Below are 17,914 nucleotides of genomic sequence, written 5' to 3'. Positions count from 1 at the left end.
TTGAAAAAGTGAAACTGTGTTTTCTAGTACAAGTTTGTGGCTTAAGTAAGGCCTCAATGCTTGGGGGCAGACCCTAAAGCATCTAAACCGTGGAAATTTCACATCAAATTAGGGTTTAGGAAATAAGTAAAACCAGGAGACAGTGCCACTTTCCGAAGGAAACGGCGCAAAGAGCATGGCTTGCAAAAGCTCGTGGGGGACTTTCCAATTACACTTTGCTGAAGAAATATTGCTCTGGCAAAGGTGAATTGTCATCCAAAATAGGTAATTAAAATTCTAAAGAGACATTTTTTCGCTCATAAAAATCATTTATTGGCACACCCGAAATGACAATTTTTCTAGTACAGTAGCTGTATGCATCTATAATTGCAATTCAGTGTAAACTACATGTTACAAGTCACTAGAAATCTAATTAGCAGGATGAATTTAATAAAGAACAAGAGTAACTGTGAGTCTACAGCGGCCCAGCCATCGAGTCTCATTGGAGAGTAAATCAAATATCAAACTAGTGTTGCCCTGCAACAGAGTTTGCCTGTAGCCAAGAAAAACCAAAATAGACATAAACAGGATAGCACCCATTCAATAAATTAGGTACGCCTAACTAGAAAAACTGATTGTAACTGATAGAAATAATCTAAATAAAGAAAAGTAAATTAATTAGCTATTTACATATATTACTTTTTGCCAAAACTTTAATTTGTTAGCTTTCCCATCCTATCTCTTCTATGTGTTATTCTTGTTTTTTCATGGTCAATTTCTTGGCTCACTGGAAAATATTTAGACAGCTAATAAGACCTTCTTTCCAGGTCCTACCTTTCCTAAACCTTCATGTCAAACTAAAGAATCTGAAGAATAACTTCTGTAAGTCGATCTCTATAGTGAAGCCATATGTATTATTCTATCAGTTATAGTAATGACATACAAGTCCATGTGTTCCCAAACATCATTTGGACTACTCCAGAAAGTCAGGCTGTGATTGGCAGCAGAGTGGATGGATTTGTCATTTGTAACAGGCACAGTCTATATGGAGATAAGCATGTTTATCCTGAGAATGTGGACGCTGTGGACTGCAACTCACTATCCCCCGTTATTGAGAACGGGTCCTCTGACCTCCGCTATCTTTTTAACCATGTGTTTTTAAGGCTTAGTATCATTGCAGCATTAACAAATAAGAATGCTGACATCATTTCTACCAAAGAAGGGCTCTGTGATGTGTGGCAGCAGGTACCATAATTAAAGTAGCGCAGTTGAAAAGGCATTGAGTGGGTACATTTCCGGTGCTATGGCCAGAATGTGTGGATTTTTAGCATCATTCTGTAATAGGAAACCTGAAAGATCTTGCAATGAGCCTCTTGAACCCTTGCGTATTTCCTTTCTACTACCTGTAACAATTTGTAATTATTTTATTTTTGCTTTGTTCTCCTACTAGAATATAAGCTCCAGAAGGGCAGAGACTATGCCTGTCTGTTGACCACTGTTGCCCCACAGTGTCTAGAACACAGTGTTCTAGTGTCTAGAACAGTGCCTGGTCCATAGTAGGTTCTCAGTTAAAAGCTTGTATTAAATAAATGAACCAAATCATTAAGTCCCCTGGTTTGCCTATGTCTAGAGACTTTCTCATTTTATACAGTGGCCAGGGTTTCTGGCTTGTCTGAATTATAGAGCGAGCCTAATGATCCTACCCTGCCGTGAACCTGTGTAGCTGATAGTTTTGTGCTTCAGTGATAGTAAAACTTGCTATAGATTCGCTCTGCCCACCTCCCAAAGAGTAGCTATGCAGAGCTGACACTGTATGAGAGGAACAGGGCAAGAACATTCTAGGAGGTGAGCTGCAAGCTCCAAGTTCAGCTCATTACCTCCCCCTATAAATTTGCTGTTTGACAGAAAGCTTAAGAAAAAAGTTAGCAAGAGAATTTTCTCTTGGCAGTGACAGTTCAGTAAGTCACCAATAACCTGATCAGAAAAGAAACAAAAGATAAGTCACCTACATAAAAAATTAAGTTAAATAAAAGCAAAATCTGGGAGTGGGAAGGAAGTGACGTGGTGGGCGGTCTAGGTCCTCTGTTGGTTAGAATTGCTGGATGCGGAAGTGGACGCAGGCGTGACAGCAGAGGAGGGCTTGGGAGGAAAGGGGGCAGAGCTTGGGTGTGAGGACAGGACCAGCTTTTCTCTCCTCCTTCGCCCCCTCCTGCCAGCTCTGCCTCCCGCCGCGGCTGGCCGAGCTCCTGGCTGTCGCTCTCAGGCGGAGGTGAGAACAGGCAGCTGGCGCCTCCAGGGCACATCCTTAGGCTATTGACGCTCTGCTGGAGTAGAAGTCGGGGACTGGGAGCCCGGTGTGAAGCGTGACCTGGGGAATGAGACTGTGAGTCCTGCGAGGAACCCTGTGTCCCCCCCGCCCCCGAACACAGCGCACAGCGGGGTGTTCCTAACTCAAAAAGGGATCTCGCACTTCTCTTTAACATCTATGATAGCAGACATTAAAGAGGATTCTAGCAGAATTCTGCCTGTGGTAAGAGCCTGGCCACCATGGTGGGCTCCCAAATCCTGGTTACACTTGAATCATATGGTTCTCAGCCACCTGCCTCTTTTAAAGGATTCTGGGGAGATTGTGTTCCTTATGACTGAAGACAGAGGCATTGATTTGCAGGTAGTGACACCTGCTGGCCACACCACCATGACCACTGCCAAGCCCATGGACAGAGAACAGATTAGCAGAGACAGCCCTGCCCTTATTACTTGTCTCCTAGTTATTCCAACGAGGGCAAGCCTTTCTTTCTGGGGTTGCACAGATGACTGCCAGCTAAGAAGAAACACGGCACTTATACTATCTCACCAATTTCTGTTCAACCTCAGACCTCCATGGACAGCTGCATGGACAAGACCTGAACTAGTTCATACAGTGCTGTTATTTCCCCCATCTTGTCCCTGTCTGCCCCAGCTAAGTCGTTATCCACAGATACTCAGAATGTCCTGACAATCCCAAATGAACATCTAGTACAATATTCTGTGAAAGGGAAATGGATAAATTGTGGAAAACGTTGAATGCAATTTTTCTGAGATTTGTTTCTATGGCAATTATGGTTTTTGTTTTTTTTTTTAATTTCAGCAAATTATGGGTGTACATATGTTTAGGTTAGGTGTGTTGCCCTTGGTTCCCCCCCCCACCGAAGTCCGTGTTTCAAATATGTACATCCTTCGGGTAGTGCGCATTGCACTCCTTGTGTATACAAATACCCCTCCCCTCCTCCCTCTTCCCCCCTCCACCCACCACCCTCCCCCTTCCCCAGCATCCAATAGATGTTGTTCTGATATGTGCATTTATGTGTTGATTAGTTAATACCAATTTGATGGTGAGTACAAATGGGTCCCGTTCTGCTGCTCTTGTGGTGCTCCACTTTGGATAATGGGCTTAAGTTTAATCCAGGAAAGTGTAAGAGGTGCTAGATCACTGTCATTTCTTATGATTGAGTAATATTCCATTGTGAACATATACCAAATTTTGATAATCCACTCATGGATTGACGGGCACTTGGGTTGTTTCCACATTCTTGCAATAGTGAATTGTGCTGCCATAAACATTCGGGTGCAGATGTCCTTATCGTAGAATGTTTTGTGCTCTTTTGGGTAGATGCCTAATAGTGCTATTGCTGGATCGAATGGTATTTCTATTTTTAGCTCTCTGAGGTATCTCCAAATTCTTTTCCACAGAGGCTGCACTAACTTACAGTCCCACCAGCAGTGTAGAAGTGTTCCTGTCTCTCCACATCCTTGCCAACATTTGTTGTTTTGTGTTTTTTTGATAGAGGCCAATCTCACTGGGGTTAGGTGATACCTCATTGTGGTTTTGATTTGCATTTCTCTATGTTGTTTTTTTTTTTAACCCTAATGTAGAGCCTGAAGCCTGAAAGATTATAGATTCCAGCCTCCCAGAAAACCCCCTCTACTTGCAGGCAGGGTGAAGAGCAGGTGTCATTGGGTTGCGATCAATGTTATTGCACATATTGAAAGATAACAACATATATATTTTTAATAGCTTCCAAGACTGTGGTTCTGCATAGGGCAAAAATCATCTGCAGTGTTTTGATTCTCGAGCCCTGTCTAAAGGCAACCACCTGCTGAATGAGGCTCTTAGTGGTTAATGAGAGGCCCAGCGTAGGAGGGAAGTGAAATCTAAGTCCCAATAGTGGCTGGCAGGGCTACCCACCCTCGACCCCAGCCCACTGGCTTCTTCACCCTTCCTTGCCCATGCGAGGCCCCTCATGCCTTAGAAGCTTTGCATGGGCTGTTCCCTCTGCCTGGAAACTTCTGCACAGCTCCCTTCCTCCCTTCCTTAAAGGCTCGGTTCACCTGTGGCTGCAGTAAGGCCTATGTACACTGCCTATCCTATGTAAGACTGCAACCAACTGCCCTCGCCATCCCCAGCACTCCTGGCCCCCTTGCCCTACCCTTGGTCTTTTCTCCATGGTACTAACCACCTTCTAACATACTATGTAATTAATGTAGCAATTGTGCTTAATATTTATTGTCTGTCTCCTATAACCAGGATGTAAGCTCTATGATGGTAAGATTATCTGGGTTTTTTTTTCCACTGACATATCCCAAATACTTAACAATAGTGCCTGGCATGTTAAAGGCATTCAATAGATATTTGTTGAATGAATGAGTGAATGAATGAGAAGAACCTGTTGTTTTATATCCACAATAAATCACAAGTAACTAACTTGTAGGTAGGGACTATGTTTTCTGCCCCTTCGCATCTAACAGAGTTGAACAAGAGTGCAGAGAAGATGCTCAAATTTTCTGATAACGATACTATACTATCATTTCGATCTTACACCTTCACTTCTTCTCGGGCACTCCTGGAGTTTTGTGTAAGTCATGTCATTGTTTTCAGGGCAGTTCATTAAAGGCTTTCCTTTCTACTTAGAGATGAAACTAGAGCTAGAGGGATGGTCATAAGCAAACCATGAACAGAATTCCAGTTTCTCACGTGCTGTTAATGAGACTGTGCCCACATAAAGAAGGGACGTCTGCTGGTGTGGAACCGTACCAGTTGTCAGCGTGGATCCCTTTCTCTCCTCCCTTCCTCCTTGTCTTGGTCTGGGCCTTACACCGTCAGCTTGATTTAACGCCCGTGGGCGGCCTTTGAAGCAGCGGTCAGAGGAAGCCGTTTCACACGCAGGGGCGCCGCGCTTACCTGCACATTCCTGTTCAGGCTGACTGCAGGGAAGAACATGCCCTCCACGTTCTCAAACGCTATGGGGCCTTGCTGTTCATCGTTGATAAAAAATGTCAAGGTTTTCCTATTTAAGTCAAGGAGGACCCCAACGGTGGCCCCTTTTGTGATCCCTCCCTCAGTTCTGTGGGAAAAGAAAAAAATTGGGTTTCACTTGTTTGTTGTCATTCTAGAAGCTCCTTTTTCTGTATGGTTAAACCAGCGTTTTGCAAACCTGTTCAAAATTATTGCCCCCCTCCAACATTTTTAAACATTTTTTCCTTTTCCACCCCTTTCAGATAAAATTGTAATGCCACAGATACACTGTATACCTGGTTATGTACTGTTTGTGTATCTGTGCTTTATGTATATATAAAGAGTAAGATTTTTTGCTCCCCCGCTCCCAATTTTCACTCCTTTGGGGGAGATATTGGCCCCTGTTGAGCACGGGTTGCTCTGCTGTTGCTGAGAGTGAACTCATTCGTACAGGATCTCTGCCACTGAGCCGCAGTGGGAAACAAAACACTAAAGACTAAAGACTACGAAAAAAATAGCCTTTGGGCTATCAGAGTTCTGACTGTAGGAATGTCGCACACTTTGCACAAATGGTGTGAATTAAACATCATTAAATACAAAATGACTTAATTTGAAAGTCAAAATAAAGAAGCACTTAGGTTGAATCTAAAACATATGCATGAGAAATTAGAGTTTGGGCCTTATGTTACCCATTAAATAGAAAAACTCATTCCAGAAAGAAGGTTATTTTTTGGCATGCTGCATTGGAATTAAGAAGTTAGAGTCTCTCTTTAAAATGACATCAAAGAAGAGGGTTCTTCCCTGCAAAGTGAAATAATTATACTATAGGAAATGAAGTGATTTTAAGGATATTGCATGCAAATGTCATTTTACAAAGAACTGTATCTTATGCTTCAATTGATGATTTTGCAAAATGCCATTAAAACATGGATAGTCAGATTTGTCTTTTCTCCCTTTTTGAGATCTAGCAATATTGAACTTCATCCTCATCTCAGCAGAGCACAGAAAGTGTCATTCGTTTCCTCTTGCGTGCAGGATACAGATTGTACACAGTCATTAAAAGACAGGTTTACAAATTCCACCTTGTTAATTCACAGCTTTAACAATGAAAGCACAAGTGACATGCAGCTGGCATGCAAGCAGATGTGTTCAGCTTTAAAAATGTGTCTCACTGCACAGCGTGATGGTCGTGTTACTATTCACTCCTTCACTCCAAAATAAAGACGCTAAAAGGGAAAAGGTAAGTGTGGTATGTGGGTGATGGCGTCAGGAATCTAGTGACAGAGAGTTCCCCAAGATGTCAATCACTGAAGGTAAGTACTTATCTACATCCCGTAGGATTTGATATCAAGTTGAAATGGTGTGTGTGTTCACTTAAAGTGACAGCGAAAAATACACACCTGAATGGAGAATGTACAGAAAATATCGAAGAGAACAGGAGGCCCTCGGAGTCTAGAGAGGGTCGGTGATGAGCATACGGAAACAGCTGAAATGGTGGAGTCCTGGCTTGCTTTCCCTTTCAGCTGATTAAGCACAACTGCATTTCTTTTTTATAGATACCCATGAAAGTGTATTTGGGGGAAATTTGAGAATAAGGTGGACCAGGATCCATGATAAGACACTTCTCTGCCTAGGAAATTTGTGCAAAATATACCTGAAGATGAGAACACAACCAAATGAAGAGGGAAATCCAGGGAAAAAATTACAGTCTGTGTTAAATTCTAATTGTCTATATTTTGGTGGTAGAGGAAAACCTTAAGGAGATTACTATATTCTCTTTCCTCGGCAAATGGGGTGCTCTCAATTCATACGACAATAAGAGGGTCCTTTAAGTGTGAAGCTATCCAAGTTGGCATCCATAAGATTTAATGAATCACACTGAATCTCTATTTTCAGGTGCCTTCAATGTAAGGCATTTTCATATATGTCATTTAATCTTCACAACACGCTTGCATGGAAAAATATCACTATACAAATTTGGAAAGATTTGGAAACTCAGGTTCAGAAAAATGAAGTAATATGGCCAAAGGCACTTTTCTGGAAAGTTGTAGATTTGGGTTTTAGAACCCTGGATTGCTTTCCTATAATGGATATACATGAGGACTCTCAGTTTCCAGCCATGGGCAGAATACAGCAAGGAAGGGCCTAGGAAAGTGCTCACATCTCTATCTTTATGCAAAAAATAAACCACCAGGATGGACTCACCTACGAGTAATAGAGCACCTGTGCATTTGCTCAAGACCCCTGCTTGACTTCCTTAATGTCGTCTACGTATTAATAATGGGTCTCTGAACTGGGCTGTCACTCCTGACCAGAAGCCAACGTGAAGAAGGCTTGGTTCGGGGGCTGCAGGGTACCTGTTGGTGTGCGAGTTGTTGTGCATGAACCAGCTCCGGTTATTGTCCACATACATTGCCCAAGCTTTGTCGTCCTTTCCTAACATCACATCCTTCATCACGTCGATGCGAGCCACGCCAAAGGCAGGATCGGGGTGGTTGTCATAGCGGTCTACCGTTAACTCCCAGTAGTGGACGCCCTTGGAGAAGCCCGTCTTCCCCAGCACCACCCGGTCATCATAGCTACTGCAGGTCACTGTCAGGTTGTCATTGGAGAAGATGATGTCTGAGTGCGCTGAGCCAGGGTCGAAAGCAAACCAGGCCACTGGGAACAACAGAAGGGAATCGGGTTATTAAGACAGACTCCAGACGCTCAGCATCGTAACACACTCCTGGGCGGGTAAGGAGCGTTGTGTAGCGTTTTCATGCTGCCATGCAGGAAGGAGGCGTCCAGGGCCACAGCAGACAAGGGCACGTCCTGGGAGTTGGTACTCTCTGCACCGGAAGCAGACGGAGGACACACGACCGATTCAGCAGGGGTTACCTGGCTCAGACTGCACTCCCAACCAGGTGATCCGGGAGTGAAGTGGCATCGGTTTTGGAAGGTGCAAGTCCCTTCACCTGGTGACTGGCAGAACAGTGCACCAGAGACATAAAGGGAGAGGGGATGCGCTAAGATGCCTGTGTAACCCCTGAGGCGGGGAGGCTAGGAGCTAGAGTCCTAGATGGAGGAGGGATAAAACACACGGCGTGAAATCAGGAAATACCCCTTCGGCAGAAGTGCTAAAATCTAGTCGCTTTGAAAATTCCCTCAGCTCTAGTGAAAGCTCACAAGCTGCGAAGCTTAAGCAACATAAACTAATTTTTATGAGTGTGACTTGGACGTAGGGCAGGTTGCTTCCTCATAACTTAAAAACACAGTCTGCGTGTTACTCCTAAAACTAACATGTAAGCTATTTTGCTGAAGCAGTAGGTATTCTGGACGTTAGGTTCTAAATGCCACCTGCAAATAATACACTTGAGTGATGTAACTGCTGATTTATTGAACCTGTGAGCCGCCTCACATGCACTGTGGTCTTTGCTATTTGTAACAAAATAAGGTTATTCCATACCTGCCAACAGCTTTTTAATGTCAACTGTTGTCATTCCAAGTGAAAGGCATGGGGGAGAGAGACAGGAAGCAGAATTGACGTGGATAAGAAAACATGTCTTTTGTGATAGACTAGTACTCAAAGGGCTTAATTTAAAATGCCACATATACCACAACAGTTGCTCTGACTTCTACCTTTACCCACATTTAGCGCTTATAAAGAGTACTTTGCATTGGCATATAGGAAAACTGGGGGAAAAGTAAGCTTTGAGGTATAACATTAAAAAATACAGATATTTCTATTTTTCTAAGAACTTGAGAAAGTGTTATGATGGGGTTAGAATGACAATTAGACAATGTTATTGACAGAAAATAAGCTGCTGCCATTTATTTTGTGAAGGAAATTGAGCATACCAATCACACAAAAGGTAATAATTACAACAGGTATACTTGCCTAATTGAGAGTAAGATGCAGATTGTGTCTCAAAATTGCATCCTATAAAGAGATACTACACATCAAAGCTATGAAACAACAACCACGTTGATAAAAATTATTTGTATACACTTAAAAAGCACCAGCTGAATACAGTCACCAGAGGCCTGATTCATGAAAAAACGGAGCCCTTTTGATTGTTAGTTTACTTTGCTGGGTAAAAATTGCTTCTCTGCTTTTTCAAAATGAAAAGCGCATCTTTTTACCATTTCATAAATCCTCCAACAGATTCTAAAATCTGCAGCTTAAGTTTTCATCATCTTCCCGGTTCAATGTTTTCTTCTAAAGTTTCCATATTAAGAAAGCTGATTCTTAAAAATGAGAAAAATTTACCCAATTGAAATGGAGAAATCATTGGATTGTGATAAAACTCTGTGTGGCTGTTGTATGCACTTCTAACTCTGTTTATGCCGAAAGGTCTTTGCTGTGATTTGAGCTCAACATAAATAATACCTATGTGACAAAATGTGTAATGTAATCATATCTTAATAAATACAACTGATAGTTATTAAGAACGACAATTTGAATGTAGTAAAATTACCCCCTCTCTGTCTTAGATTGTTTTACTACCTCAGTCCTTCTCACCTGAGGGAAAGGGCGTGGGCTCAGAGATAACTGCAATCACCTGTGGAACTTTTCCAACCGCCTCCCTTCCCTAAGGTCTGTGTCCCCCAACCCAGGAGAAGCCACCCGGGGTGCAGGAAGGAAGGCTGTCTAGTCTTAAAATGTCCAAAGCTGTGTGATCCACAATTTCCAGTGGCGGTGGGGACTGATCTAGAAAATGTGGTTTTGACAAGCATTAAGGGATAAAGAAAAAAATCATTTAATTTTTTTTCAGCTTAATAAGGCCCTTATATGCTAATTTCTAAAACAAATGAAGGATAATGCACTGACTCAAAAGAATTTTACGAAAATTAAAAAAAGCAACTTACTATATAAAAAGGGACTAATGACTGAGTCAAAATGTAAAGATTATTACCTTACTTTTGGTTAGTTTATTTACTAGTTTGCTTTGAATTCACACGCAAAAGAAGCATTTTTCTCCCAACTCGTGGCTGATTTTTATGTTAAATTTCTATCGATTGTCACTTCAATTTCTAACCATGGGTTAAAGCACAGTGAATATGGAACACCCAGAGTTTTAAAACTGACTCTCACATCCGGCTTTAGAAATAAATTTGTAGAATCCGAATAGGGCTTTTAAAATTTTTAAATGAATCATTCCTCTTGCAAATTCATTTTCAAAACAAATATTCTGAAATATTTTTACACTACTTTAAACACACTGTCATATATTTAAGATTCAACGATAACTACAACAATGCTGTTAAATACACCCATCAAATATTCCAAAACCCACATTTCATTTTATTCTTGAGACAATATACATTACAAAGACTATAACAGTATTTCAGTACGTTAGACACAAGTGAAAAGAGTTTCATAACAAAGCATGTTGGAAAGCTAGTGCACAGAAAAACAATAAGAAACATAAAAGCACAAAGAAAAATGTCATTTTAAAGAGAGCTTGAAGTCCCTGCATCCTTTTTGCACTGTCATGCGGTGGCCTTCTTCATTCCACGATATGGGATGAGCAAAAAGAATAAAATAAAAAGCAAAAGAAACCTTTGGAAATGTGAAATGCGCATCATGTGTATCCATGATTACAATATAGTCCTGAAGAGATCAAATAGGTCTGCATCTTAGATATTTTAGGATTTTAATTTTCTAGTCAGGGTTCACTGCAAAGTTAGCACAAGTTTAGCTTCCTTGAAGTCAGCTGTAAGCCCTGTCACAACAGGCTTGGCTTGGAAAACTTCCAGGAGGCCAGACTTTCTGATTACTTGGATCTTCGGGCATTAGGAGTTAAGGTTTCTAATTCAGCTAGCAGTGGTCCCTCCCCTTCGCTAGAAAAACACTCAGCCATGAGCTGGACTGTCCTACTAGTGAGCACAGGCTCTTGCAGAAAATGCTTTTACTTTCTGCTCTCTGGTTTGCCTGTTTTGTAGAATAGGACACGTTCTGCTGTTGGTATGTTTTTACTTTTATTTTGTCAATAAAGATCTCTTGAGTCTATGTTTAATCAGAGCACTCCAGGCTGGATGCACTGATCCAGTCTCCCAGACACAGCTGGTTTCCTGGATACAGAAGGGTTGCAAACCTCCAAATTACTGCCATGGCCGCCACTCAGCCAGCGCCTGTGCCGTGCTGTGCCACTGCATGTGATGACAGAGCGAATTATCCACAGTGGTACCAGCTTGTGCAAAAAGAACAACTTCACTCATCACTTTCCAGTGCCATTATACATAGACCACAGCTCCATGGTTGCTCCTTACACCACACAAACAGGAATGCCACAGAGCTCCGTCATCCAAATGCTCCTCATACTCGAAGCAGGCCACAGACACAGAGACCAGCTCATCCCCGGTACCACGCACATGAATGGCAAGAACAAAACACGCATTTCAAAGCTGCCTTCAAGGCACAGAGATCAAGAAGAAAGGTCTGAGGAGCTCAGCTCACCCGGTGCATTGAGAGACTGCAAAGAGGAATGCAAGCTCAGCTGGTGGGGTGAGGATCGGAAATCAAAGTAGGATCTCCCCGGGAAGCTGGGTTGTAGATTAAGGGTGGAGGAGAAAGGACTCATTCTACGAAGCGGCAATCTTTCCGAAGGCACTGGAAAAGGGAGGGTCTGTTCTTCTGAATCTGTGTCTAAATGTAAGATCAATGCAAACTAGAGATCAGAAATCTGCTACCTGCTGGTGCACGGTTCCCCAAGACCTGCCTTAACAATGCATTTATACAAAGCCTCATCTTTCCACAGGGTGCCACATACAGGCATCTACAACACCAATGTGCTTGGTGGCTGGGAGGGAATTCTCGGCAGCTCAGGACCCAAGACCAGAGGATACTGCAAACATCACAGGCAATTGTTTTCATTTCCCCCCAATTTTTAGTGGTAGGAAAATTATTTTGAAAGGTTTCCTTTTAATTAAATATTTTTAGAGTTGAATTTAGTAACTTTAGAGGTCAGTTTTACCCATGATGGCCAAGAGGAAATTAATATTTTACTGGTTTCAGCTATCCTGGATGTTACTACCTATTCAACAATGGCCTCTTAACAGGGTTTCTATGTAGGAGATGATGATTTTTACAAACTGTTTCCTGATCCGTTTCTAGGTGTATGATACGATTTTTTCTACTGGAACATTCAAGGCTTGATCTTTGAATAGGAGAGGAAGCATGTGGCCCAAGGGAGAAAGGGCTGGACAGATCCTCAGGGAGGGAGCCTTACCTTTGTTTCTGAATTATGGTTAGGCTCTAGGGACATCATTTGGCCATCTTTGGTTCTCTAATAATCGGACAGTGGGCAGTGGTGAGGTGCATTGGTAACAAAGTGTCTTTGTTTCTTTTCAGATAGGCCTGCTATGAAGACCATTATTATATCAGAGTAAGGAATTATCAATTACTTAATCTGGTTTTTAAAAAGGGCTTGTGAATGAGTTTCTCTAAATTATTGAAATCACTCCTTTCTCTTTTGTCAAACAATAGTTGGTTCTATGCAGTGGTGTAGTCTGGTTGGAGATGGATCTTTCACCCATTGAAGCCTTTTAAAAACTCAGTCTAATAGTAATAATTTAGGAAATACAGATGCCAGGAAGGTAATATTCCAAGTCCAAAACCACGAAGGAAATTTCTTCTTGTTGAAAAAATACTTTTGGTGGCCTGAGGTGTGCCTGTGAATATATTTCTGGTTTAAATCTGTTAGCAGCTCTTCTTTGTTGAACACACCCTTCTGCTATCAAAATGCCACTCTGTGCACATTCAAGCAAAAATAACTGGAGTGCGTGTGTGCAGAACAGGATCCTATTTGAAGAGCTCAGAACAGGGGCAGTGGCAAGTTTTAATTTAATACTGCCAAGACTCAGCCTCATTTTCATTTCTGAACTTACAATATTGAAGTTAGCTTTTCAGCCTTTAGATTTTGTCTGTGGGGGAAGATTTTTTTTTTTTAAAGAAAAGTACAAACCCTATCTCAGAGAAAAGGAATTGCTATTCATGGAGTTAAGACTTTGTGCTCCCACGAATAATACATTCAAATTTTCTTTCTTTCATTTTATTCATTTATTTATTTTGAGAGAGGATCTTGCTCTATTGCCAGGGCTAGAGTGCAGTGGCATCATCATAGCTCACTGTAACCTCAAACTCCTGGGCTAGATGGATCCTCCTTGCCTCAGCCTCCTGAGTAGCTGGAACTATAGGCATTAGCCACCATGCCTGGTGGCTATTTGTTCAGAAATGATAAACCAAAAATCATGTTATCATTTTAAGGGGAAATTAGCCCTTTAGTGTAATGAAAGATTTGAAATACAATAACACAGTGCCCCCACAAACTGACATGGCTTATCATAGGGAGAGAAGGCATTTACAATTATATTTATGTCAGTATAAGAATTTTTATTAATAAGAATTTGCCTGGAAATGCATTTTTCACCAAGTGTGACAATTCATCATATTGAAAATACTTGTTGCTTTAAAAGTTAAGGGGAAGGACACATATGTTAAGATGAATTTCAGAGTATTGAACCCCCAGGCAGTGATCTGAAAACCAGGGAAGAACGTGTACTGGGTACAGACCTTGCGGAGTGTATCCAGTCCCACCATGAGTCGTACTCACCTCTTCTATTCTCAGCACCGAGAAGAACTTAGAGTTGGTGATGGCACCCCTTGGTGGGGTGGGGGTTGAGGGTAGCTATGGCTATTCATGGGATTAAGAACTTGACCCTAAAGTGGTTGCTGTTTTTCCTGTCTTTTCATGTGGATCCATGGTTTATTGATGACCCAATCTCCCTTGACTCCTCTCTCTCTTGGACTACACTCTTTCCTCAGGCAAGCTCATCTCATATACATGTTATGGAACCATTCCATTTTTGGTTTTGAGGTTTTTTTTTTCCCCACCTACATCCTCCCATCCCTACCAGCTGGGCTCTTACCGCATTTTCTCTAGGCAGCTCCTAAAAAGAAAAAAAAAACCAAAACCAAAAAAAACATTCCTACCTTGCCATGAGAACTTTCCAAGTGAATTACGAGAGAGACAGAGAACACTTTCCACCTGATCCCAGCCCAAATAAACAAGCAATTCTCCCTTTATTCCCTTCCCCATGTACACATAGTGGTCAGTTGCCTGTAAGTCATCTATGCCACTTCATATTATTTTAGATTTCAGGAGTCTTAAAGGGAAGACACTTATCTGAATAACATCAGAGAAGCAATCATCAAGCTTCCCCTTGAAGTCCCCTGGGGACTTCCAGGCAGCTCCCTCTAGTTTGTAGTTATTGCTTATATTGGTCTGGACATACCTCGTTGGGAACTCTTCTCATCAACTGTAGCATTACTTTCTGGGGCCACAGGGAACAGATCACTAGTTCTTCAAGTATTTGAGTCCAGTCACCAATCCATTTTAAATCTTCCCTTTTCTGACCTAAACAGAGTCTATTTCAAACCGTTTCTTTATGTATGGATTTCAAATCCTTCACTATCCTGGTCATGCCCCTCTGCACATGTCCAAAGGCATGAGTCAAAAACAATATGACAATATTGACAACAGTATTCCCAGTTCCTGGTTTAGCCAAATCATGCTTAACTCACATGGAACGTACACAAAACTAACCAAGTGTGTATTCTGTGTTATACTCATGGGATGCAGGAAGGACGTACATACCATTTCCTCATCTCCCCTTCGAAATACAACTATTGGGATACGGAGAAGGCTTCTCAGCCATTAATATTCTATTAGTCAAGACAAAGAGGAATGAGGTTATCATTATTTTTTTTTTTGAGACAGAGTCTCACTCTGTTGCCCTGGCTCGAGTGAGTGCCCTGGCGTCAGCCTAGCTCACAGCAACCTCACACTCCTGGGCTCAAGCAATCCTACTGCCTCAGCCTCCCGAGTAGCTGGGACTACAGACATGCACCACCATGCCTGGCTAATTTTTTCTATATAGATTTTTAGTTGTCCAAATAATTTCTTTCTATTTTTAGTAGAGACGGGATCTCGCTCTTGCTCAGGCTGGTCTTGAACTCCAGACCTTGAGCGATCCACCCGCCTCGGCCTCCCAGAGTGCTAGGATTACAGGCGTGAGCCACCGCGCCCGGCCGAGGTTATCATTTTTTTCTATCGAATACGTGATACAAAGCTATTGTTTAGGTCACAGCTAATACTCAGGGTGATGATTATTATCAATTTTTAACTTATAGATCACTAAGAAAGACAAGTAGCCCCTTAAGAGATTTTTAATATCTCATCATGTTTCATCATATGCACTGGGCTGTCTGGTTGAAGAGCTTTGCTGAGTGAAAGCAGCTTAGCAGGAAAGAGCAATGGAAAATAGTATGTCAGTGGCTGAAGGTGCTAATTCCAGGCATAACTATGACTCTGGGACAGGACTGTGTTCATAACGGAAATGTGTCAAGACATGTTTTCCATCAACTCTGTCAATGACCCTTATTTTCCTCTTGCTCTTTCCTGGACTTCTTTCCCTTCCCACTTGGGATTGGATGGATTCTGGCGTCAGGGTTTAGATAGTGGCAGAGGCCTCTGCTTGAGAAAAGCAATCAAGAATTACCAAAGTAAAGATGGGCTGGGGACTACTTGTATTATTGACTGGCTTTGGGTTCAAGGAGGAGATAAGAAAATTTAGGTGGTGTACTCCTATTGGGCCACCATATATTTCTTTAAATTGTTCATTACTAACAATAATTGAACACCTATTGTGTGCCAGACATTGCATTAGAATTGAGCAGTTGGGAAACACAAAGTTGGCAGGAGGGCAAACCGTTAAGAGAAATACTAATTTAGAGAAAATCTGTGTCATACATTATTGATAGGTTTTTATATTTCTAGAGGTAGAATTTCTTGATTGATTCCATATACAGAGTACTAAAGATTTCTGTGGATGTTGCATAATATTTTGAAAATGTAAAGTATAGTCTTTGAGGTGTTATTTTTGGAATTCAAGAAGGAAAAGTAAACTTATAGTGGTTCCTTATGACAGTGTATACTAATCCAGCTTCCTTTGTGTCATGCTAGAAATTCTCGTTGTCCTCCTGTCTGGTTGTGAACAAATTCCTAACTTAAGCAGCCCTAGTACCTGGTCCAACAAGATGGGTGTATTTTAGAGTACAGGAAAGCCAGCTATGTCACTAAGAATTGCACGAGGAGTGTTAAAGATGAGTTTCACTTCAACTAGAAATCAGCTGTAAAATTATCTGCTTTTTTGGGGAAGATTTGAAAAGAGACAAAGAAATGAATGAGGAAGGAGGCTGAGTTTTCTTAAATGATCTAATAAGCAGCCAAAGTCACAATTAAGCTCGACTGGTACATAATTTATAACAAAAGGTGGTATTTTAAGCTTTCTTAAGTGTGGCATTAATTGCAGTTGAGAAATGAGAAACAAATGTTTTGAAAACCTTCTTTTAAAAGAATGAAACAGCCCTTGCCACCCTAGGATGGCTTCATACTTCACGACCAAGCCCTCCACTCCAATTTAGATTACCATGGCATTATTTGTAAGATCAGGAAAACTGAAAATTCCTACATTTCAAATGGATACACTAAGATTCTAAAGGAGTAACCCATTCCCCGGAGTGTCAACTGCAGAACACACTCCCCAGAACCAAAAATAGGGCTCTGGATCCAATTCGGTCCTATAGAAAAATTCCAGAAATTCCCTGGGATATCATGCATAGTGTCAAAATTAAAAGGAACAGAGAATCTCTCTTTCCTGGGTGCTGAAACCTATCATTATGCCTCTCACCTTGGATTTTGTAAAATCTACCCAAATTTGGTCAGGTATGATTTGCCTACCTTGAGGATTTCATCCTGGAAATGTATGTTCTTCTAACAATTTTGGAGAGGCCCAGATATTCTGGGTCGGGAAAAGCAAAGTAGAGGCATGGCAAAAACACCTGCAGTGGATCATATACTTTTACTTATAGGATCCTTTATCGACTATTTCTATTAGTGTCGAATTTTCAGTATCATAGGCAGAAGGTTAAGACCCATTAAGACCCTTAGGGGAGGCAGGGGACATCTAATGCCACTTACATAGCATTTTCTGAAGCAGCTTTCAACAGTAATTTTGAAGAGAGAAGCCACAAAAGTACTAATTGTAAAGAACTTAGGGGTCGTCTGTTCTAAGTTCACAGTGTTAGAGATAAGCAAATTGAAGTCCAGAGAGGATAAGGGACACACCAGCTATCACTACCAGCTGTGGAGGGGTAGGATAGAGACTTGGGATCAATTCCTGGTGGATAAAATTTAGGGGTGACAAGGCTATGGCTGCTCTTTGTGATCTGGAAATGTACAAAAGATAAGGTTTGTGCTATAGACTTTGGGGCACACTCAGTGTTCTCAGGGGTGACCAAGGTTTGTGCAGATGACCTAATTCATCCACAAACCCCGAACTCTATTGAGGATGAATCTTTCTCCTCTAAATAGGGTAGTTCAGTGGACTAGGGTGGTTAGGGACTGTTCCCCCTGGAATTTTGGCCTCAGGAGTAGGTGGGCTGAGTTGTTCCCTGCAGTTGTTCTTCTGAGAGGTTCTTTTTCCCTTGCAACGTTACAACTTTTCTGAGGGTCTCAGTGCTTCAGGGTTTCAAAGTGCAGTGCTTATGCTAGACTCAAATGCCTATGAAATATCTGCAGAGAGACTCTGGACAGATGCATCTGAGGCCATCTGGCA

At 41.7% G+C, this 17,914-nt stretch overlaps 1 protein-coding gene and 1 long non-coding RNA gene across 3 annotated transcripts in view; both read right to left on the bottom strand.

The window, feature by feature from the left end:
• Positions 1-287: 287 nt before the first annotated feature.
• Positions 288-17,914, bottom strand: part of TRIM9 (tripartite motif containing 9) — a 115,378-nt gene continuing 97,751 nt past the window's right edge. For both annotated transcript variants that reach the window (XM_012663832.1, XM_012663833.1), the window contains exons 8-10: positions 7,609-7,912; positions 5,198-5,360; positions 288-2,347 (exon numbers count right to left, since the gene is read on the bottom strand). In XM_012663832.1, coding sequence (XP_012519286.1) covers positions 2,285-2,347; positions 5,198-5,360; positions 7,609-7,912 — 530 coding nt within the window. In that variant the 3' untranslated portion in view covers positions 288-2,284. The remainder of the gene's footprint in view (positions 2,348-5,197; positions 5,361-7,608; positions 7,913-17,914) is intronic.
• Positions 8,577-12,260, bottom strand: LOC105825911. Its single transcript, XR_001138289.1, has 3 exons — positions 11,694-12,260; positions 9,132-9,173; positions 8,577-8,723 (listed from the first exon to the last, which is right to left on the bottom strand). It is a non-coding gene; the product is annotated as an uncharacterized LOC105825911 (long non-coding RNA).

The sequence above is a fragment of the Propithecus coquereli genome, unplaced genomic scaffold, assembly GCF_000956105.1.
Source record: "Propithecus coquereli isolate 6110/MARCELLA unplaced genomic scaffold, Pcoq_1.0 Scaffold83, whole genome shotgun sequence".
Taxonomy (NCBI): Eukaryota; Metazoa; Chordata; class Mammalia; order Primates; family Indriidae; genus Propithecus; species Propithecus coquereli.
This window is presented reverse-complemented; position numbering and strand designations above follow the sequence as displayed.